Source organism: Oncorhynchus nerka, linkage group LG24 (assembly GCF_034236695.1).
Source record: "Oncorhynchus nerka isolate Pitt River linkage group LG24, Oner_Uvic_2.0, whole genome shotgun sequence".
NCBI lineage: Eukaryota > Metazoa > Chordata > Actinopteri > Salmoniformes > Salmonidae > Oncorhynchus > Oncorhynchus nerka.
Window position 1 is genome coordinate 80,400,952 of NC_088419.1, and position 22,905 is coordinate 80,423,856.

The 22,905-nt window shown below is 42.9% G+C and overlaps 1 protein-coding gene across 2 annotated transcripts; it reads left to right on the forward strand.

The window, feature by feature from the left end:
• The first annotated feature begins 73 nt into the window (after nucleotides 1-73).
• Nucleotides 74-22,357, forward strand: LOC115108637 (EEIG family member 2-like). 2 transcript variants are annotated; one of them, XM_029633203.2, is made up of 11 exons: nucleotides 74-355; nucleotides 12,696-12,816; nucleotides 12,978-13,007; nucleotides 13,529-13,645; nucleotides 13,870-13,916; nucleotides 16,335-16,429; nucleotides 18,367-18,465; nucleotides 19,564-19,876; nucleotides 20,234-20,370; nucleotides 21,682-21,751; nucleotides 21,921-22,357. In XM_029633203.2, exons 1-11 carry the CDS (start codon nucleotides 210-212, stop codon nucleotides 21,961-21,963), a joined length of 1,218 nt encoding a protein of 405 aa, XP_029489063.1. In that variant the 5' UTR covers nucleotides 74-209; the 3' UTR covers nucleotides 21,964-22,357. The 2 variants fall into 2 exon arrangements, with proteins under 2 accessions (XP_029489063.1, XP_029489065.1); XM_029633205.2 differs by lacking the exon at nucleotides 18,367-18,465.
• The last annotated feature ends 548 nt before the right edge of the window (nucleotides 22,358-22,905 follow it).

A 22,905-nucleotide genomic window follows, 5' to 3' on the forward strand; every position in this document is an offset into this window, starting at 1 on the left:
TGACCGCAGCGCTTATAATGTAGTTGACCTGGAACGCACCATGCAGTCCCTTATAAATAAAGGTGACCCGGAACGAGCCCGAAGACTTCCTCCGCGGCTGACTGTAGCACGAATATTGTCATTCACCAATCATCGCCGCTGCTATGGGGGTGTAAAAAGGACTGACATCCATAGAAGAAAGACACATTATCAGGCTAAACTAACGGTTTATGGATTTCATGATGATGAAGAAAAAGAAATTCAAGTTTAAAGTGGATTTCGAGCTGGATGAGCTCTCTTCTGTCCCCTTTGTCAACGGTGTCCTGTTTTGTAAAGTCCGACTCCTTGATGGTGGTTTCTCCGAGGAGTCGTCTCGGTAAGAATGCTAACGTTAACTGCTAGCTAGCTAGCAACTCAATGCTAGATAATGTTTTATTTTCTTGTACCTGTGTCTGTTATCTGTTATGTTCAGAATTTCCAATATTAGGCAATAGCCATACATTGCTCGTTCGCTGGGTATAACATTGTTGCCGTAACCTAGATAACGTTAGCTGGCTGCCAGGCTAGCAACCGTCATCTGACTAGCACCATCACATCGGTGCACAGCTTCGGCTGTAAACAATGCCAGGTTGGATCGGCATGTATAGCTAGCAAGGAAGGTACTGCTAAACCCTGTCGTTAGTATGCACAATAGATGTCTGTCTGCGAGGATGATGGAGTGGAGAGTCACAAGTAGGAACATGTTCCATTTTACATTTGAGAATATTGTCAGTATCACACTACAATGGTGCATGACATGGTCAAAGTCCAGGCACAGTAAATGGGTGATAAATCAAAAATAAATACAGGCAACACTTTACATTAGTGCCCTTATTACTGTGTAATTACTCCTCGAAGTAGCGTGTGACAACTACTGACAGGTGTCATAGTGTGCACAGTGCACTCGAATGGTTTTATGATAAATGGTCTGAGTTCCTCTCACAGAGTGGATTGTATTTGATTTCATCATGTTTAGCTAATCAAGTAGCTAATCCCCTTTCCTCTGAAAGCCATCTCCTACTGTAGCTTTAACTCCACATTACCCTGATACCTGAGGAGGAGAGAGGAAATGTGGTGTGGAGGCTAAATATGTACAGCAATCCTTCAGCAGAGTCAGTGTGGCTTGCCGTTGTCAATCCAAGCCTCCAGTATTCACTATGACATACTTTTTCCTAAACTTTTGTTGCTTCCTCTTTCCATTGATTGACACGAATCTTAGATTTCACAGTGCCATCCATTCAGCAGTGATGTGACCGCAGCTTCTTCCTGATTCATGGTTGTGATGCTGCATCTCTTTGTGCAAGGCAGGATACAGGGACTGAGTCTGGGTGTCTGAAACGGGCTGGCTCGGGTCAGGTTAGCCTACCCAACATCTGGAGCCTGTCCGTAGCTCTGCACACGTCCCCAGGCCCGGATAAGCTTGTCAGATTTGCAGACGTGAGATGGAGCTTAGCCTATGCAGGGGTTTTGTGCAAGCTTGATACTTTAATTTCTAAATGATTTGCCTTTGGCAAATCCTTCTCTTAATCTGGTAAAAACTTCCTCTGACTGAGTGGTAGGCCTGTGTATGAATAGAGCCTCTGTGTTTCTGTCTGTTTGGGTTCCTTTCACTGTGAATAAGCCAGACCACACCATGCCAGCTCCTCTGATGCCATCACTGATTCCTTCAGTGTGCGGGTGCTTCTGTAATGGCCTCAGTAATGGATATTTATGAGTCTGTCAGTGCCACAGTGTTTCCTCTATAATAATTTGTAGCATTTGGGAGGAAAAGGGGTTGATACCTTTGTTTTCCGCATCTGGGGTCCCCTCCGGAGAATTTCTATGTAGAAGGATTGAGATGCTCAGTTCTGGTGACTTTTTAAAAGGACATTCTACTCCAAAATTAATAGAAAATTATGACACCATCTAAAATGTAATTTCCTCATTCCGAAATGAGCCCAATAACATATTTGTAAAACTATTAGTAAAAAATATTTTAACATATTGGACCATGCATATAGCTTGTGCATGGTCCATATTATTAGGTATGCTATTAGCAATAAGAATTATCACCTGTAGCCCAACTGATGCAGCATAGTCACTATAAATAAATAGGGGCTCCGAATTAAGATGCCTGCAGAAAGAATGGGCTGTCAGCTATGACATGGCACCTTGAGTTTGAAAAAAATCTCTTTTAGTTATTGAACTACCCGTAGGTGTAGTGGTTTTATACCTGGTAATGCAATTACTACACAGAAATGCATAATTATGGCTATAAATGCCATCTTCACATTTCACAAGTTTGGACATCACAGTACAATACACTGATTTTCTTTAATGTACTACTGTACTATCCAAACTGAAACGTATGTCTATGATGCGTTCGGATTTGGTCCAGTCCGGTCTGTCTGTGGACGTTAACATGAAGGCCAGGGTGGACTGACCGAATTTCAACTACTTTTCAACGTCCATCGATGTCCGGTGTCGGTCGGTGTTCAGTGGTTGCTAGTTACAGTAAATGGGAGGAGAGGGGGGCTCATGGTAGGCGTCAGTAAGAGCTGGGAGAGGTGACATTAACTGGAGAGAGAGGCAGAGCAAGAGAAAGAGAGAGAAGGGAGTGGTTGTCCAGACTGTTTTAACACTCTTGGTTTGACCACCAGACAACAGAAAGACAAAGAAACAGTTATGAGCTGAACGTAACAGTATGCCAGTGGAAGGGAGGACAGTAGCAGGTGACACAACTGTGGTTTGTGACTACTGATTTCCCATTGTATATAACTAATTGGTATGTCTACCATTACTTGTTACTTCTGGAACTATCATTATCCCCTCTCTTCACGAGGGAGAGAAATTAGAAAATATCTTATAGATAGATACAGTGAGTTCCAAAAGTATTGTGACAGTGACAAGTTTGTTGTTTTGGCTCTGTACTCCAGCACTTTGGATTTGAAATGATAAGAGACTTGCTTAGGGACCAAAGACTGGAACGAGCTGCAACAGTTTTATCTCTTCGTTCAAAGACTCAATCATGGACTGATAGTTGTGGCTGCTTTGCGTGATGTATTGTTGTCTCCACCTTCTTGCACTTTGTGCTGTTGTCTGTGCCCAATAATGTTTGTACCATGTTTTGTGCTGCTACCATGTTGTGTAGTGGCCATGCTGTGTTGTCTTGTGTTGCTGCCTTGCTATGTTATTGTCTTAGGTCTCTCTTGTCGTGATGTGTGTTTTGTCCTATATATATATATATATATTCAGATATATTCACTACAGTTAAACATTTTGGAGTCACTTATAAATGTCCTTGTTTTTGAAAGAAAAGCTAAAAAATGTGTCCATTAAAATAACATCAAATTGATCAGAAATAGTGTAGACATTGTTAATGTTGTAAATGACTATTGTAGCTGGAAACGGCAGATTTTTTAATGGAATATCTACATACAGAGGCCCGTTATCAGCAACCATCACTCCTGTGTTCACATGGCACGTTGTGTTAATCTAATCCAAGTTTAACATTTTAAAAGGATAATTGATCATTAGAAAACCCTTTTGCAAATAAGTTAGCACAGCTGGAAACTGTTCTGCTGATTAAAAAAGCAATAAAACTGGCCTTTAGACTAGTTGAGTATCTGGAGCATCAGCATTTGTAGGTTCGATTACAGGCTCAAAATGGCCAGAAACAAATAACTTTCTTCTGAAACTCGTCAGTCTATTCTTGTTCTGAGAAATTAAGGCTGTTCCATGCGAGAAATTGCCAAGAAACTGAATATCTCGTACAACTCTGTGTACTACTCTCTTCACAGAACAGCCCAAACTGGCGCTAACCAGAATAGAAAGAGGAGTGGGAGGCCCCGGTGCACAACTGAGCAAGAGGACAAGTACATTAGAGTGTCTAGTTTGAGAAACAGACGCTTCACAAGTCCTCAACTGGCAGCTTCATTAAATAGTACCCACAAAACACCAGTCTCAACATCAACAGTGAAGAGGCGACTCCGGGATGCTGGCCTTCTAAGCAGAGTTAGACTTAGAATAGGTGGACAACTTTAAATACCTAGGTCTGGCTCGACTGTAAACTCTCCTTCTAGGCTCACGATAAGCATCTCCAATCCAAAGTTAAATCTAGAATCGGCTTCCTATTTTGCTTCCTACTCCTTCACTCATGCTGCCAAACATACACTCGTAAAACTGACTATCCAACCGTTCCTTGACTTCGGCGATGTCATTCACAAAATAGCCTCCAACACTCTACTCAGCCAATTGGATGCAGTCTATCACAGTGCCATCCGTTTTGTCACCAAAGCCTCATACAGTGGGGCAAAAAAGTATTTAGTCAGCCACCAAAATCCTACAATGTGATTTTCTGGATATTTTTTTTCATTTTGTCTGTCATAGTTGAAGTGTACCTATGATAAAAATTACAGGCCTCTCTCATCTTTTTAAGTGGGAGAACTTGCACAATTGGTGGCTGACTAAATACTTTTTTGCCCCACTGTATACTACCCACCACTGCGACCTGTATGCTCTTGTTGGCTGGTCCTCGCTACATATTCGTCGGCAAACCCACTGGCTCCAGGTCATCTATAAGTCTTTGCTAGATAAAGCTCTGCCTTATCTCAGCTCGCTGGTCACCATAGCAACACCCACCTGTAGCACGCTCCCCAGCAGGTATATTTCACTGGTCATCCCCAAAGCCAACACAACTTTCCTTCCAGTTCTCTGCTGCCAATGACTGGAACGAATTGCAAAAATCACTGAAGTAGGAGATTTTTAATTTTTATTTTATTTCCCTCACTAACTTTAAGCATCAGCTATCTGAGCAGCTTACCAATCGCTGCAGCTGTACACAGCCCATCTGTAAATAGCCCATCCAACCAACTACCTACCTCATCCCCATTTTTGTTTTTCTGCTCTTTTGCACACCAGTATTTCTACATGCACATCCTCATCTGCACATATCACTCCAGTGTAAATTGTAATTACTTTGCCACTATTGGCCTATTTATTGCCTTTCCTCCTTACTTCATTTGCACACACTGTATACAGAATTTCTATTGTGTTATTGGCTGTACGTTTGTTTATCCCATGTATAACTTGTTTTTGTCGCACTGGTTTGCTTTATCTTGACCAGGTCGCAGCTGTAAATGAGATCTTGTTCTCAACTGTCCTACCTGGTTAAATAAAGGTGGGAAAAATAAAGAGTTCCTCTGTCCAGTGTCTGTGTTCTTTTCCCATCTTAATCTTTTATTTTTATTGGCCAGTCTGAGATATGGCTTTTTCTTTGCAACTCTGCCACGAAGGCCAGCATCCCGGTGTCGCCTCTTCACTGTTGACGTTGAGACTGGTGTTTTGCGGGTCCTATTTAATGACGCTGCCAGTTGAGGACTTGTGAGGCATCTGTTCATTGAACTAGACACTCTAATGTACTTGTCCTCTTGCTCAGTTGTGCACTGGGGCCTCCCACTATTTATTGAAGCTGATTCAGCAACTAACCATGATTCAGATGACCATCCAATCAATGCTAGATTACAGAGACATAATTTATAGATCGGCAATTAAGGGTGTTCTCGAGCGGCTAGATGTTCTTTACCATTCGGCCATCAGATTTGCCACCAATGCTCCTAAAGGACATATCACTGCACTCTATACTCCTCTGTAAACTGGTCATCTCTTTATACCCGTCGCAAGACCCACTGGTTGATGCTTATTTATAAAACCCTCTTGGTCCTCACTCCCCCCTATCTGACATATCTACCACAACCCTCATCCTCCACATACAATATCTGTTCTGCCAATCACATTCTGTTAGTTTTATCTCATTCTCTTTATTCAAAGACTCAATCATGGACACTCTTACTGACAGTTGTTGCTGCTTTGCATAATGTATTGTTGTCTCTACCTTCTTGCCCTTTGTGCTGTTGTCTGTAACCAATAATGTTTGTACCATGTTTTGTGCTGCTACCATGTTGTTGTCATGGGTTGCTGCCTTGCTATGTTGTTGTCTTAGGTCTCTCTTTATGTAGTGTTGTCTCTCTTGTCGATGTGTGTGTTGTCCTATATTTATATTACATTAATAAAAATAATAAGCTCAGCCCTTGTCCCGCAGGAGGCCTTTTGGTAGGCCGTCATTGTAAATAAGAATTTGTTCTAAACAGACTTCCCTAGTTAAATAAAGGTTAAATAAATTAAAAAGAATATAATAAACATGTTAGCATAAGTATAATACAGGAAGGCACAATTTATAGTCCAATATTTACAGCTCAATCAATTGACATGGATAGGCCTGCTACTAGGCTATAGTTTATACTGGAGGATAAAGGGATACATTATAAACTAATGCTCTACTGTAATGTATCCTACAGTAAGTGCCAGTGGATATGATTCCCTGTGAGATTATTTCCAAGGAAATAAATCATGTGAAAGACAAATGCCTTCTCTGTTAGTTCTGTGAGGGAACAACCACAATGCACCATTCTACAGGCTGGCATTTTTAAACAAAGAACAGTTCTCAGTGCTTTTGGTGTTTCTCGTTGAAAATAACAAGTTAATGAGATTTTTTTTAAATATTAAAAATAATCTAAGTAGAATGTGTTTTGTTGCTGGGAGAAGAACCAGATCTATGATTCATCCTGGGTCCCTTGTAGGGGAAAGATTTTCTCTCTGCCTTGCTTTCTTTTCTATCTTTCCTTCTCTTGGCGTGTCATTCCTTCTGCATTGTCTGCCAGACAGAAATCCCTGGCGCCCAGTTTTATTAGGTCTCTATGGTTACCAAAGTTCATGAAGTTGCTGAAAAGAAGAATAGAAAATAAACAATGTAGCAAAGTTTTCTCCGGCAATACCCGGACCCCGGATAATGCCACTGACTCAGTGAACAAAATAAATCATTCACAAGACTTCCTATTTGAGAGATTTATTTTAAAATGGGCTTAATAGTAAATACATATTTTAATGATAAACATGTATTACCTTTTTAATATGGCATCAACACAAACTAATGTTTTCGTCTAATTGCCAAATGAATCACTTCAAAAAGTAGGCTACCTGCACACATTCTACCACTCCAAAAAGAATTCCAGCATGCAAACAGTGCACTGTGCACCTGCCGTTTGAAGGGAACGAGACGTGTTACCAACAAGTGTGATGTCATTCGGCGGTTGTCATTAGGCCTACACTCTTGTAGCCTGAATTAAAATCTCCCTCAGTTTGTCTCCACTTACCCTATAATGAATGACAAAGCAAAAACAGGATTTTAGAAATGTTTGCTCATTTATTTTTAAAAATATTTGGGGGGAAATATCACATTTAAATAAGTATTCAGACCCTTTACTCAGTACTTTGTTGAAGCAACTTTGGTAGCTATTACTGCATCAGTCTTCTTGGGTATGACGCTACAAGCTTGGCACACCTGTATTTGGGGAGTTTCTCCCATTCTTTTCTGCAGATCCTCTCAAGCTCTGATGTTGGATGGGGAGCGTTGCTGCACAGCTATTTTCAGGTCTCTCCAGGCCACTCAAGGACATTCAGAGACTTGTCCCGAAGCCACACCGGCGTTGTCTTGGCTGTGTGCTTAGGGTTGTTTTCCTGACGGAAGGTGAACCTTCGCCTCAGTCTGAGGTCCTGAGCACTCTGGAGCAGGTTTTCATCAAGGATCTCTCTGCATTTTCTCTGTTCATCTTTCCCTCAATCCTGACTAGTCTCCCAGTCCCTGCCGCTGAAAAACATCCCCACAGCATGATGTTGTCACCACTATGCTTCACCGTAGGGATGGTGCCTGGACTCCTCCAGAAGTTCTTGATCACCTCCCTGACCAAGGCCCTTCTCCCCCGATTGCTCAGTTTGGCCGGGTGGCCAGCCTTGGAAGAGTCTTGGTGGTTCCAAACATTTTCCATTTAGGAATAATGAAGGCCACTGTGCTCTTGGGGAACTTAAATTCTGCAGAAATGTTTTGGTACCCTTCCCCAGATCTGTGCCCCCGCCACAATCTTGTCTCTGAGCTCTACAGATAATTCCTTCTACCTCATGGCTTGGTTTTGGCTCTGACTTGCACTGTCAAATGTGGGATCTTATATAGACAGGTGTGTGCCTTTCCAATTTTTTATTTTTTTATTTTTTTTTATTTCACCTTTATTTAACCAGGTAGGCAAGTTGAGAACAAGTTCTCATTTACAATTGCGACCTGGCCAAGATAAAGCAAAGCAGTTCGACACATACAACGACACAGAGTTACACATGGAGTAAAACAAACATACAGTCAATAATACAGTAAAAAAAAAACAAGTCTATATACAATGTGAGCAAATTAGGTGAGAAGGGAGGTAAAGGCAAAAAAGGACATGGTGGCAAAGTAAATACAATATAGCAAGTAAAACACTGGAATGGTAGTTTTGCAATGGAAGAATGTGCAAAGTAGAAATAAAAATAATGGGGTGCAAAGGAGCAAAATAAATAAATAAATTAAATACAGTTGGGAAAGAGGTAGTTGTTTGGGCTAAATTATAGGTGGGCTATGTACAGGTGCAGTAATCTGTAAGATGCTCTGACAGTTGGTGCTTAAAGCTAGTGAGGGAGATAAGTGTTTCCAATTTAAGAGATTTTTGTAGTTCGTTCCAGTCATTGGCAGCAGAGAACTGGAAGGAGAGGCGGCCAAAGAAAGAATTGGTTTTGGGGGTGACTAGAGAGATATACCTGCTGGAGCGTGTGCTACAGGTGGGAGATGCTATGGTGACCAGCGAGCTGAGATAAGGGGGACTTTACCTAGCAGGGTCTTGTAGATGACATGGAGCCAGTGGGTTTGGCGACGAGTATGAAGCGAGGGCCAGCCAACGAGAGCGTACAGGTCGCAATGGTGGGTAGTATATGGGGCTTTGGTGACAAAACGGATTGCACTGTGATAGACTGCATCCAATTTGTTGAGTAGGGTATTGGAGGCTATTTTGTAAATGACATCGCCAAAGTCGAGGATTGGTAGGATGGTCAATTTTACAAGGGTATGTTTGGCAGCATGAGTGAAGGATGCTTTGTTGCGAAATAGGAAGCCAATTCTAGATTTAACTTTGGATTGGAGATGTTTGATATGGGTCTGGAAGGAGAGTTTACAGTCTAACCAGACACCTAAGTATTTGTAGTTGTCCACGTATTCTAAGTCAGAGCCGTCCAGAGTAGTGATGTTGGACAGGCGGGTAGGTGCAGGTAGCGATCGGTTGAAGAGCATGCATTTAGTTTTACTTGTATTTAAGAGCAATTGGAGGCCACGGAAGGAGAGTTGTATGGCATTGAAGCTTGCCTGGAGGGTTGTTAACACAGTGTCCAAAGAAGGGCCGGAAGTATACAGAATGGTGTCGTCTGCGTAGAGGTGGATCAGAGACTCACCAGCAGCAAGAGCGACCTCATTGATGTATACAGAGAAGAGAGTCGGTCCAAGAATTGAACCCTGTGGCACCCCCATAGAGACTGCCAGAGGTCCGGACAGCAGACCCTCCGATTTGACACACTGAACTCTATCAGAGAAGTAGTTGGTGAACCAGGCGAGGCAATCATTTGAGAAACCAAGGCTGTCGAGTCTGCCGATGAGGATGCGGTGGTTGACAGAGTCGAAAGCCTTGGCCAGATCAATGAATACGGCTGCACAGTAATGTTTCTTATCGATGGCGGTTAAGATATCGTTTAGGACCTTGAGCGTGGCTGAGGTGCACCCATGACCAGCTCTGAAACCAGATTGCATAGCAGAGAAGGTATGGTGAGATTCGAAATGGTCGGTAATCTGTTTGTTGACTTGGCTTTCGAAGACCTTAGAAAGGCATGGTAGGATAGATATAGGTCTGTAGCAGTTTGGGTCAAGAGTGTCCCCCCTTTGAAGAGGGGGATGACCGCAGCTGCTTTCCAATCTTTGGGAATCTCAGATGACACGAAAGAGAGGTTGAACAGGCTAGTAATAGGGGTGGCAACAATTTCGGCAGATAATTTTAGAAAGAAAGGGTCCAGATTGTCTAGCCCGGCTGATTTGTAGGGGTCAGATTTTTCAGCTCTTTCAGAACTTCAGCTGAATGGATTTGGGAGAAGGAGAAATGGGGAAGGCTTGGGCGAGTTGCTGTTGGGGGTGCAGTGCTGTTGACCGGGGTAGGAGTTGCCAGGTGGAAAGCATGGCCAGCCGTAGAAAAATGCTTATTGAAATTCTCAATTATGGTGGATTTATCAGTGGTGACAGTGTTTCCTATCTTCAGTGCAGTGGGCAGCTGGGAGGAGGTGTTCTTATTCTCCATGGACTTTACAGTGTCCCAGAACTTTTTAGAGTTAGTGTTGCAGGAAGCAAATTTCTGCTTGAAAAAGCTAGCCTTGGCTTTTCTAACTGCCTGTGTATAACGGTTTCTAGCTTCCCTGAACAGCTGCATATCACGGGGCTGTTCGATGCTAATGCAGAACGCCATAGGATGTTTTTGTGTTGGTTAAGGGCAGTCAGGTCTGGGGAGAACCAAGGGCTATATCTGTTCCTGGTTCTAATTTTCTTGAATGGGGCATGTTTATTTAAGATTGTTAGGAAGGCATTTTTAAAAATATCCAGGCATCCTCTACTGACGGGATGAGATCAATATCCTTCCAGGACACCCCGGCCAGGTCGATTAGAAAGGCCTGCTCGCTGAAGTGTTTCAGGGAGCGTTTTACAGTGATGAGTGGAGGTCGTTTGACCGCTGACCCATTACGGATGCAGGCAATGAGGCAGTGATCGCTGAGATCTTGGTTGAAGACAGCAGAGGTGTATTTAGAGGGTTCATTGATAATTTGTGTGAAGTTGGTTAGGATGATATCTATGAGGGTTAGGTCCCGTGTTTAAGGCTTTGGGGGGTACCTGGTAGGTTCATTGATAATTTGTGTGTGATTGAAAAGGAATCAAGTTTAGATTGTAGGATGGCTGGGGTGTTAAGCATGTTCCAGTTTAGGTTCCTTGCAGCAAATGTTGAGCTCTGAAGATAGATGGGGGGATTCAATCAGTTCACATATGGTGTCCAGAGCACAGCTGGGGGCAGAGGGTGGTCTATAGCAGGCGGCAACGGTGAGAGACTTGTTTTTAGAGAGGTGGATTTGGTCGTCTAGAACGTAAATCATGTCCAATCAATTGAATGTACCACAGGTGGACTCCAATCAAGTTGTAGAAACATCTCAAGGATGATCAATGGAAACAGGATGCACCTGAGCTCCTTTCGAGTCTCCTAGCAAAGGGTCTGAATACTTATGTAAATAAGTTATTTCAGTGTTTTATTTGTAAAAGTTTTGTAAAAATGTCAGTTTTTGCTTTGTCGTTATGGGGTGTTCTGTGTAGATGGCTGAGTTTTTTATTTTATTTAATCCATTTTAGAATAAGGCTAATGTAACAAAATGTGGAAAAAGTCAAGGGGTCTGAATACATTCCGAAGGCACTGTATCTGCCTTCATTAAAACAAATATAGACTCTTAGCTTTCATTTGACACCCAATTTGACATGCTCCTATGAATTTCCCATGTTAGTTCTCATGGGTCCTTTTACGTGGAAATGACCTAAAATGACGGGACATCTGAAAATGGGCTGAAATACGGAAGCAAATACAGCAGTATCTGTCCGGAGCTCATCGCCACAGGAAACTGAGGGACCAGTTGAAACAATGTTGCAAGTTCGCTAGCGGGCTGGACCAAATCGATACAATGTTTCACGTTTGTTAGGGAAAGCTCAAGACAGGCAGCGTAGAGAGATTAATGCGATTGAAAGAACCTGAACCAACTGTCAGAGAGGCGAGGCTGTTTGTTTAATTTGGAATAAGCTTTTGTTTTCATAGTTTCTAATGCAGCTGTACAAAATTGCATTTTAACAAATAGAATTAAAGACCCCCCCAACCCACCCCTGTAATGTGCACACTGGTCACACCCTGTTATTGGATTAAAGGAGTACAGCTAATCGTCTAGTTAGTTAGAACCCTGAGCTCAGCCTGGGGTGTATGGGGAGTGGAATACTCCGCTGGATGGGGAGTTCCCTGTTGGAGTATTATGTAAGGAGGTTTTTTTCACAAGATGTCATGTTGTAAGGATTATTCATTTACATTTTTATTTCCAACGACGTCATCAGTTGTTCACTATAGAGGAGAGGTGTGAGTTGTAAGTATTGGTCCATTTAGATCAGGGGGATTGGACAGAAGGGATATGATGGTGAGAACATTGAGTGGGTGAAGTCAGAGAGGATGCCAGAGGAAGAAGAGCTATCTGGAGAACTGGAATACTACCCCCTACACACTCTCTCTCTTTCAATCTCTTCCCCTCCTACCACTTTCTCAACACTTAGGCCTATGCTGAGCAGGGTTAGTAAAATGACATGATTGAAACAGGACAATAATCAATTTCAATGGACTATCAAGTGTTTCTGCGAACCACATGGCTAAATCCTCTACAGTTGGTCTCCATTAACATGCAGGGATGGGTTCTAGTGAGAATCCGTAATCAATAACCTATTAGGCCCATGTTTAATGATCATAATGTTTCCATTATGTTGCCAGGACAGTCAGCCTCTAAAATAAATCTATCCCTCTGGATTGTCAAGCTGACCCATGTCCTTAGTTGGACCGTCCCATGTTTCCAGTTGGTTAGCCTCGCTTTCAGACAGTGTGTGATACTATCACCTATGCCATGCGATTGGTGCTGATGTTGTGTATCAATATGTGACCATTTGTGTAATTCTCCTACAGGGAGCCGGTCCATGCTAACTGTGTACGCTGGAAGAAGAGGTTCTCCTTCCCCTGTAAGATGAGTGCCACCGCTGGGACGGGCGTGCTTGACCCCTGTGTGTGCCGAGTGTCTGTCAGGAAGGTATGGCCCTCAGACTCCTATTCAACCTGTTCATCCTGTTCCTATTAATGTTGTAAAACCTCATCTGGAACATAGATTGGCATAAGGCATGTCTATAAAGTTTACTGGTTTCTGCTTTGTCACTGTTTACATTCAAATGATTTCACTGTTTTATTTGATAGGAGCTAAAGGGTGGGAAGACGTACGCAAAGGTACTGTTTCAGAGAGTGATTCCTTTTTACACTCTTCTTGCTTTCTTTCCCAATACATAGTTAGTTACATTGATCTATGCTTAGTGAACAGGTTGCTTTCTCTGCCTGCAGGTCATCTAGAGTTGGTGTCAGTTAAGCTCTGTCCATGTGGTACACCGCAAATGTTTTGTTCTAGTGGTCAAATATTTACCCTTTAAAAATAGGCCTACATGAAGTGAAAAAACACTAATTGATTAGTGTTAAACCATTTAAATTGTAATGATTAGCTTTTACCTTAAATGGGAAATTACCTAGATAATAGCCAGTGTATCCAATTAAAGTTTATGCTCCAGAGACTAAAAATAGTCAATTAAATCAATAAAGCCAGAGAAAATGGATTAGTCTACGGTTCTTCCTTTGGTTTGTCTATAGAGACACTGAAAGGTTGAGGTACAGAAAGAGATTGATAGGAGAAAAACAACAAAGCCCACAACACCACCCTGCAGCTCTGTCTGCAAGTTAACCTGATCCTCTCTCCTCAGCTTGGCTTTGCAGACCTAAACCTGGCTGAGTTTGCTGGTTCTGGGAACACGACACGTAGATGTCTACTGGAAGGTTACGACACCAAGAACACCCGGCAGGACAACTCCATACTCAAGGTACTGATTGGAGAGATGGGTTTCTATCAATTCCAGTACATCATATCAGTCTCTGCTGCTTTCTTCTAGCCTGGTCCCAGATCTGTTTGTGATGTCTTGCCAACTCTTATCTTATAGTCATTGTCAAGCGAGTTGGCTAGACAGCACAAAGAGATCTGGGACCAGGCTAGGTTTTGTATGTCAGTGTCAAGGGAGCTCAAACCTCCGTTTTCTTTTTGTAACAGGTTATCATCAGCACACAACTGATGTCCGGGGACCCCTGTTTTAAAACGTAAGTGGTGCCATCACTTTAAAAAAAACAATTAAGGCCTATTATGATTTGGTTTTTAGATATGAGAAATGTTTCAAATGCAATTGAAGAAAATGCGCTCAGATTTCCCCCTACAGTGAAGCGCATTCAAATTTGCATAGCATTTCCCTTTGAGACCAATGTTTATCCGCCCACCAACACTGCAGCAAGGACTCCTTCCTGCTTCTCTATGATAGGCTACAGTTGTGTGGGGGGTTTAAGGAAGGAGAATTATTCTATAGTATTTATTTGTAATACGTAGTAGGAACACAGTGGGTGTCATTTAGATTGTAGGTGAGAGAAAGAACATTTCAAACTAAGCATTCACCATGAAATAAATTAATTTCCTCATTGATTTAGTGTCCTACATTTCAGGTTACATAAAACTGTCAACAGCACTTTAGAGTAAATATTGTGTTATACTGTAAAGTCTAGCAAAAGAAAAGGTTTGCACATACTTTTTCAAACCAAGGCCGTATTCAGTGGGTTGCAATGTTGTAAATAGATATGTAGACTAATCTTGCACAGAGAGATGTCCCTCTTGGACATGACAGAGAGTCATGTCTGTTCTTAGAAATGTATCTGTTATTTCTGTGGTGTTGCATCCATATGAATAAGCTCCAGGTCTTGAAGGCTTTGCCTGTTAGACTGTGTGAGGAGTGTGTAGCATGGGGAGTCAGGGATCAGCACAGCATTAGAGAAGGCTTTACATGGGATGAAGTTATGATGGGAGCCAGGGGGACAGGCTCATCTCTCCTACCCTGCAACCCTAACTCAGGGACATTTTGGCCCATGTCCATGTTTGTGTGGGAGCGGTTCCAAGAATGTGAGGAGGATTGTACCCAGCAGATGTGTCTGTGTAAACTAAACTAGAGCAGACCAGGGTGGGGCGATGAAACAGTGGTCACAGCTGAGTTGGCTTGCCAAGTACCACACCACAGCATCATCCTGTACAGGGATAAAACAGCAGACTAACATCCAGGGTAGGTCTATAGTCTCACTGTCTCTATGAGGTCTAGGTGACTGTGAAGTGGTTTCAGCCATGTATTCTGAGAGGAGTGGGGTGGACGGGGAGGCAGAGGCATTGAAGAAGCCAGGGTGACAGAAGGGATAAAGTAGAGGGGACAATATGTTAGTTCAGCCCCAGTCTGTGTTGGAAAATGACAAGGAACGCCAACTGCCCCTGGAGCAGGAGATGACCCCAAAATGTATTATGTGCTATTGCCTTGGGCAGATAGTGGAGGAAAGCTGTTGATCATCAGACTCACTGTCTTGGAGGGTTTAAGGCAGCCCCCCGCACCTCTGAGTCAGAGTATCTCATTCCCTTTCCTTTAATAAAAACACAGCGCAAATCACTGACTGCTTTAATTAAAAAACAGTTCCGTGAATGTTTTAGACAAATACTTACAACTCTTTTCATAATCATATTTTTACATTTTTTAAAAATAAACAGGTAGGCCAGTTTGGAACAAGTTCTCATTTACAACTGGGACCTGGCCAAGATAAAGCAAAGCAGTGAGACACAACAACAACACAGAGTTACACATGGAATAAACAAGCGTACAGTCAATAACACAATAGAGAAAAAAAAGAGTCTATATACAGTGTGTGCAAATGGCGTGATGAGGTAAGGCAATAAATAGGTAGCGAAGTAATTACAGTAGCGAAGTAATTACAGTAGTGAAGTAATTACAGTTTAGCAAATTAACACTGGAGTGATTAAATAGCAGATGATGTAGAATTACTGGTGTGCAAAAGGGCAGAAAAGAACAAAAACAATATGGGGATGAGGTAGGTAGATTGGGTGGGCTATTTACAGATGGGCTATGTACAGCTGCAGTGATCGGTTAGCTGCTCAGATAGCTGATGTTTAAAGTTAGTGAGGGAAATGTAAGTCTCCAGCTTAAGCAATATTTGCAATTCGTTCCAGTCATTGGCAGCAGAGAATTAGAAGGAAAGGCAGCCAAAGCAGGTGTTGGCTTTGGGAATAACCAGTGAGATATACCTGCTGGAGCGTGTGCTGGTGGGTGTTGTTATCGTGACCAGTGAGCTGAGATAAGGCGGAGCTTTACCTAGCATAAACTTATAGATGACCTGGAGCCAGTGGGTCTGAATATGTACGAATATGTAGCGAGGGCCAGCCGACTAGAGCATATAGGTTGCAGTGGTGGGTTGTATAAGGGGCTTTGGTGACAAAACGGATGGCACTGTGATAGACTGCATAAAGTTTGCTGAGTAGAGTATTGGAAGCTATTTTGTAAATGACATCGCTGAAGTCGAGGGTCGGTAGGATAGTCAGTTTTACGAGGGTATGTTTGGCAGGCGTGAGTGAAGGAGGCTTTGTTGCGAATAATTTGTGTTGCTGTGCATGAACCAACCCCTTCTGTTTGTCCTCCACAGGCCTCCTTCCACAGGCACATTCATTGGCGTCCAGGGAGATGCAGAGAGCCTCCTGGAAGAGAGGAAGGGAGGGGACAACCAGAAGACCTTCATGGGTAAAATGAGACTAGACTAACTACTCCTTACTACACCTCTTCTCCCACAGAACTCACTACAGTGCGTTTATATGACTCAGTCAGCGTTCCTCAGTCAGCGTTGGAGTGCATCATGAAATATAGCAGCTTTTAACAAACACGTCCGGTATAATAAATCTCTGGTAAATCAGAGGCAAGAGTATATATAGGTGTCGGATCTTAATTTGATCACTCTTTTGTGCGTTGCTGAGAATTTTCCTGCACCGCAGGAAATGCAGATGAGCTTTGTGATTGACATAAATTCACTGAAAACCCACACTAATACACTGTTATATTAACAGTATTACACTTTTCAAGTAGCCTCATTTTGGCCAGATATTAGCCTAACCACCGGTCAAGCAACGTTATGGACTAAACATTCAAGTCCTGTTGCTGCCAAGATTATTTTGCTGCAACAATTCAGGTCAAATTAAGATCCTACATCTGTAGGCCTATTAATCAAGGCACTTGCTTCTTATTCTGTTTGACAATTAAGTCAATTAGCATAAATAAACCCTGCCAGCTGCTGAGCTGTATGCCTCAGAAAATACAGACTTGGAATGAGGAAAACCAGAAGTAAAATGATTGGATATAAATGACTGTATATGGAGCATTAGTTACTGACCATCGTTCCTCTCAGTCGCTGATTGATTCTTGTCATTGATCGAAGTCTGCTTTTCTCTTTGGCTGCAGTAACTTTGAGATTTGTTGCTGTACTAATAATCATATTCTTGAATGGCAGACTGACTTGCTGTATAACCAGCTGCACCTATACATCCTCTCAATCTTTAATCCAATTCAAGCCTCACCTGATACAGGAATGTGAATCGGTCTCGGTGTGATTCAGCTGCTGTTAATGTGTCATATTCAACATGTGTAGAAGAGAAGAGCACTCTTCTCCTCTCCCTTCGCGCTCCCTCTCCCTCTCTGTCTGAAGTGGTGTGTGCTCTACCCCACAGGAGGCTTCATGTAGAATTCAAGCAGTTTTTTTGATGCTCTCTCCGATCTCTCTGCCGCCGACCCTCACATGGTTATTGGTTAAAAATAGGAACACACTTTTGCGTCTGTGGGAGGGGAGGTCCACAGTGAAAGTGATTTTGATTGAAATTGTGTTGATATGGGGATGACAGACTACTATGGAAAACCTATTGGTTTCCACTTCATTTCCACTTGTCTGTTTGGATGCTTTCACAGCAGTCCACCCTGTGAGCACAGGACTGAGGGAACCTAGACATGGTCCCCTTTCACAGCAGTCCACCCTGTGAGCACAGGACTGAGGGAACATAGACATGGTCCCCTTTCACAGCAGTCCACCCTGTGAGCACAGGAGGAACCTGACATGGTCCCCTTTCACAGCAGTCCACCCTGTGAGCACAGGACTGAGGAACCTAGACATGGTCCCCTTTCACAGCAGTCCACCCTGTGAGCACAGGACTGAGGGAACCTAGACATGGTCCCCTTTCACAGCAGTCCACCCTGTGAGCACAGGACTGAAGGAACCTAGAGATGGTCCCCTTTCACAGCAGTCCACCCTGTGAGCACAGGACTGAGGGAACCTAGACATGGTCCCCTTTCACAGCAGTCCACCCTGTGAGCACAGGACTGAGGGAACCTAGACATGGTCCCCTTTCACAGCAGTCCACCCTGTGAGCACAGGACTGAGGGAACCTAGAGATGGTCCCCTTTCACAGCGGTCCACCCTGTGAGCACAGGACTGAGGGAACCTAGAGATGGTCCCCTTTCACAGCGGTCCACCCTGTGAGCACAGGACTGAGGGAACATAGACATGGTCCCCTTTCACAGTGTGCTGGCCCTAGTTAGTCTCTTCACTCTGAATACTGTTATAGGAATATTACTGTAATCCCAGTCCACACTCAACCCATTACCAACCCCTATGTCCTGTTTTAAAAACCTGACAGAGAGCCGAGAAGGAAAGTGTCCCTCTGTTTCCGATGAACTTGGGGGCTCCTGCCATTCCCGAACATCCAGCTACGCTAGTCAGCAGTCTAAAGTCTCAGGTAGGCCCTCCTAATACTCCCAACACAGCCATTCTAATGTACAGTGCAACATGTAGCGTGGAGATCTAGCTCATTCTCTACCATGCTAACATACAACCTAGCTAGTCATCATTCAAAGTCCCAGTATGACGATTGTCACTTCCATACAGGCCATTGTACAACTGTCTGTCTCAGCATTTTATTTTCTCTGTCTTTTTCTCCATTTTTACTTTGCTGAATTCCTCTGCATTATTATTATTATTGCATGTCTGGTGTCTTTGATGTGCCTTTCTAACCTTGACCTATTTTACTGTGGTAATTAAAAAAGAAATATGTTTATTGTGGTAAACTAATACAAGTAAAATAATTTACATCAATGGTAGTCTGGCTAGTGAATGAAGGATCTGTTACAGGCAGATCAGATCCCCTATAAAGAATGGTCTGTAGGAAAGTGAGGAGTTCACTCAACTCCTCTGATAGCCAACTCACTCTGATAAACCTACTCCTACCATTGCTTCCTACAGACATTAAAGCAAGAGAAAAGTCTATAGACTAGTTGTACAATATTCTATTTTCTTTATAGTTTGGAGGGTTGGTTTTATATCAGTTAGCTTTGAGAGACATTTCAGACACAGTGGTTGGCTTGTAGTGATCCTGTAGGGAGTGTTAGTGTGTGGGCGATTTGTTCCCTTCACCGTAGCCTGACTAGCTAGCGGTACATTGAGACTCTGCAGTGTCTCTGCGTTAACAGTTTCCTGCAGACATGAATGCCATGTGAGTGTGTGGGCGCTAGGCTAGCATCCATCTCTGCTGCTAAATCATTGATCACACCGCAAGGCTTCAATCTGCTCCACTCTCAGTCCTTTTCCATAACACAAAACTGCTCTCTAAAATTGTGAATGATTGACATGTTGTATGCAGACTTGTGACTCTTTTTGTGTGTATGAGTGACCATGTACTACTTAGTGTGTGATAATGTGCTTCAGTGCATTATGCCTTGATGTTATTATTTATTGATATTAATGATGAATATTTTGAAGTAGCCTGCCTATGTGTCTGAAGGCTTGTGTGTGTGCTCTAACCTCCTTGCTATTACCCCTCTGTCCCTCTCCACCCCAGGCTACAGCACAGGTCACTCCCGCTCCTCCAGCCTGTCAGAGTGTACCCATCGCAGGAACACTTCTGTGGGCAGCGCTTCCACCGGCATCGCCAGCATCCTGGAGCCCTCTGACGACACTAGGGACACCAGGGACCAGAGGGAGAGCAGGGACCGGGAGAGGGGAGACAGGGAAGCCAGGATGGGGATGATGCCCCCTACTGCTGGGGCGTCAGCCTGCACAGCCCTGCCTGAACACCCCACCCCCACCAGTACCATTGGTTCCTGTACAGGCACTCCGGTGAAGAGCGCCTCGTCCTGCGAACGCCTCAACAGGTGAGACTGAGAGACACCCCTGATCAATGATGCTAATGCTGTCTTGAAAAAAATATTCTGTAATCTCAATGTTGACTTAATAATTGAACAAAGGATAAATAAATAGACAACCTCACACCTGAGCAAGCTGCTATGCTGAGATACAAGATAGGTAGCCTAAGCAACAGTCTTTACATTACTGTACAGCCATGTATCTCAATGACATTTCTGACTTATTGGACTAGTCACTCTTGTTACACAACATTCTCAGCATCATGGATGTCACACAAAAATTTAAAAAAAGATAAACCCCATCTATCTGAAGAGACTGCATGTAACCTATGTGTTGTAACTTGATCCTGTATGTCCCACCACCAGACACCTGGTGAAGCAAGGGTCCATGGAGGGTCAGATGATGAGGGTGGAGGCATCGAGGGTGGATGCTGATGACGTGGTGGAGAAGATCCTTCAGAGTCAAGACTTCACCCCCAGCCTGCTGGACTCCAGCCATGAAGGTGCCTAACAACCTAATCAGAGACCAAGTTCCAGAGCCAGTCAGAGAGCAAGTTCCAGAGCCAGTCAGAGAGCAAGTTCCAGAGCCAGTCAGAGAGCAAGTTCCAGAGCCAGTAACATTTACACCAGTATTCATAAGTGATTAATTCAAATACTGTATAAAAGTTGCTGCGAAAATTGTCAGTACAAATTAGTTGTGATAAGAATATATACAGTTGAAATCGGAAGTTAACATACACTTAGGTTGGAGTCATTAAAGCTTGTTTTTCAACCAATCCAGAAATGTCTTGTTAACAAACTATAGTTTTGGCAAGTCGGTTAGGACATCTACTTTGTGCATGACACAAGTAATATATATATATATATACACACACACACATCTCATTTAACATTTATTTTATCAGGGATTCCTACTGAGACAAGGTCTCTTTCAGAGATGAGTCCTAAATACAGAAAAGACACAAAATATAAATACAAAATGTAATCAGAAAGAAAAACACGGTCATTTAAAAACAAACATATTCATCAGTAATAAGGTCTTCAATCAGCTTTCTGAATTCCCCTCGAGGCACCAGCACATCAGATCTAAGAAAATGTTGAAGATTGTTCCACAAATAAGGTGCAAGAAAACTAAAAGCAGATTTACCCAACGCAGTAGAGACCAAAGGAATTCCCAGAGTTAACCATCCCTGAGACTGGGTGTGGTAACTTGTATGTCTAAAGTTTAGTTATGATGTTATTTACAGTGGGACTTTTTGTAAAAGAGCTTTATAAATGAAAACATAGCAATGTATCAAACTAGGAGACATCGAAGAGGGCCAACCAACTTTCTGGTAGAGAATGCAGTGATGATTACTAAAGTTGTCACCCGTAATAAAGAGCAGTGTGCTATGATAAACTGCATCTAACGACTTTAATGAGGTGGCAGCTGCAATAATACGTTAATAATAATAAATAATATAAATGATAATAATAATGTAATAGTAATACATTTGCTTGCTCCCTGGTGACCTCAGTGATATGGAGTAGATTCTTACCGTGGGTGAGTACCGTATGCAGAGGGGGTTGATAGGGTTTCTATCAGCATGTTTTAATGAATTTCTCTACTGAGGAAGGATTGTGTCGCTGATACTCTTCAAGGTCCCGGCCTCCTCTACAGCGAGCAGAATGCTCCTGTCAATACTGGATTCAGTTGTTGATTGCCTAGCAACCAGGCTCCTGATGAGGAGTGTTGATGTTTCATATGCTAAATAAATAAAGCAGTTTCACCACAAATGCCACTCAAAATTTGTGTGTCTGTCTGTTTCTTTCAGAGGAAGGCCTGCGGTTGTTTGTCGGTCCCGGAGGAAGCACTGCCCTTGGAAGCCATCACCTGCCTACCAGGTAGCCTAAGTCTTTGTTACACTCACAATAACTCACACTTAAAATAAGATATCTAATTTATTCATGTATAGATTTGTTTATTAAATGATTACTTAAAATGCTTATTATTTAAATTCAACCCACCCTCACTCAGGTACTTGTGATTGCTAATTTGTCTTATTTGTTTTAGGGTTGGCGCTGGTGCATATGAACAGGTGGTGATTAAACGTTAGGCCTAAACCCCACCAGGAGGATGAGTGGCACAGCTGACATCCAACAGAACCATCAGTGGTTTTTATCTTTAATTCCAGCAAGCACATTTTATCCAACTGAACTGGCCTGTCAGAAATGGACTGCAACAGCGCCCTCTGGTGTGCTTACAGACTATGTGCACTGTCTGTTGTCCCCTGTTAGATTAGCTCAGTGAAGTCAAGAAGAACATCACCACGCCTCAATCTGGGAAAGGAGTCAGACTATTAAAAACTGCAGTTTGAGGTCACAGGAAAACATGACCTTTTCAGCTGGAGATCAAAGTGATTTGGTTCTATGTTTGTCCCCAGAATGAATGAAGCCTTTGCTGAAGAGGATGATGCCATGCTTTTTCAATACATTCCCTAGTTAACGCTAGTCCCCTAGTTTTCAGTCCTTTGGTTTTTCAACAATGTTTTTTATTTGAACTGCCTTTTAATGTAGGATTTTAACTTTTGTCCACCAATAAGCTGCTAAAAGGTTGTGTGTGTGCGTGCGTCAGTGGAGGCTGGTGGGAGGAGCTATAGGCTTATTGTAATGACTGGAATGGAATCATGGTTTCCATGTTTGATACCGCTCAGTTTATTCCATTCCAGTCATTACAATGAGCCTGTCCTATATCTCCTCCCACCAGCCTCCAATGGTGTGCATGTGTGTGTTTGCTATGTGTTTGTGTGTATGCATGACTGTGTGCGTGCCTATATGTCTCTGGTAAAGTGTTAAAGCCACTAGTCTGTTGTAATAATAGTAAACCTACAATAATCCTGCAGTATACAGCCAGGGCTGAGGGCTGGGAGTGAGACTGCAGGTTATGTACTCGGTACTGAAGGTGACCCTGCTCCTCTGCTGATCTCATTACTGGCAGAAATAGAAACCGCCTTACAATCTAACCGCTCTGCTCTTTTTATATGCTTGTGGGAGGGAAA

Bases quoted from the DNA above. Each gene is read 5' to 3' on its own strand.
- LOC115108637 (XM_029633203.2), top strand. From the start codon at position 210: ATGGATTTCATGATGATGAAGAAAAAGAAATTCAAGTTTAAAGTGGAT. The intron at 13,008-13,528 runs GTACTGTTTCAG...CTCTCTCCTCAG, and splicing joins GTGGGAAGACGTACGCAAAG to CTTGGCTTTGCAGACCTAAA. The intron at 18,466-19,563 runs GTAGGCCCTCCT...TCTCCACCCCAG, and splicing joins TCAGCAGTCTAAAGTCTCAG to GCTACAGCACAGGTCACTCC.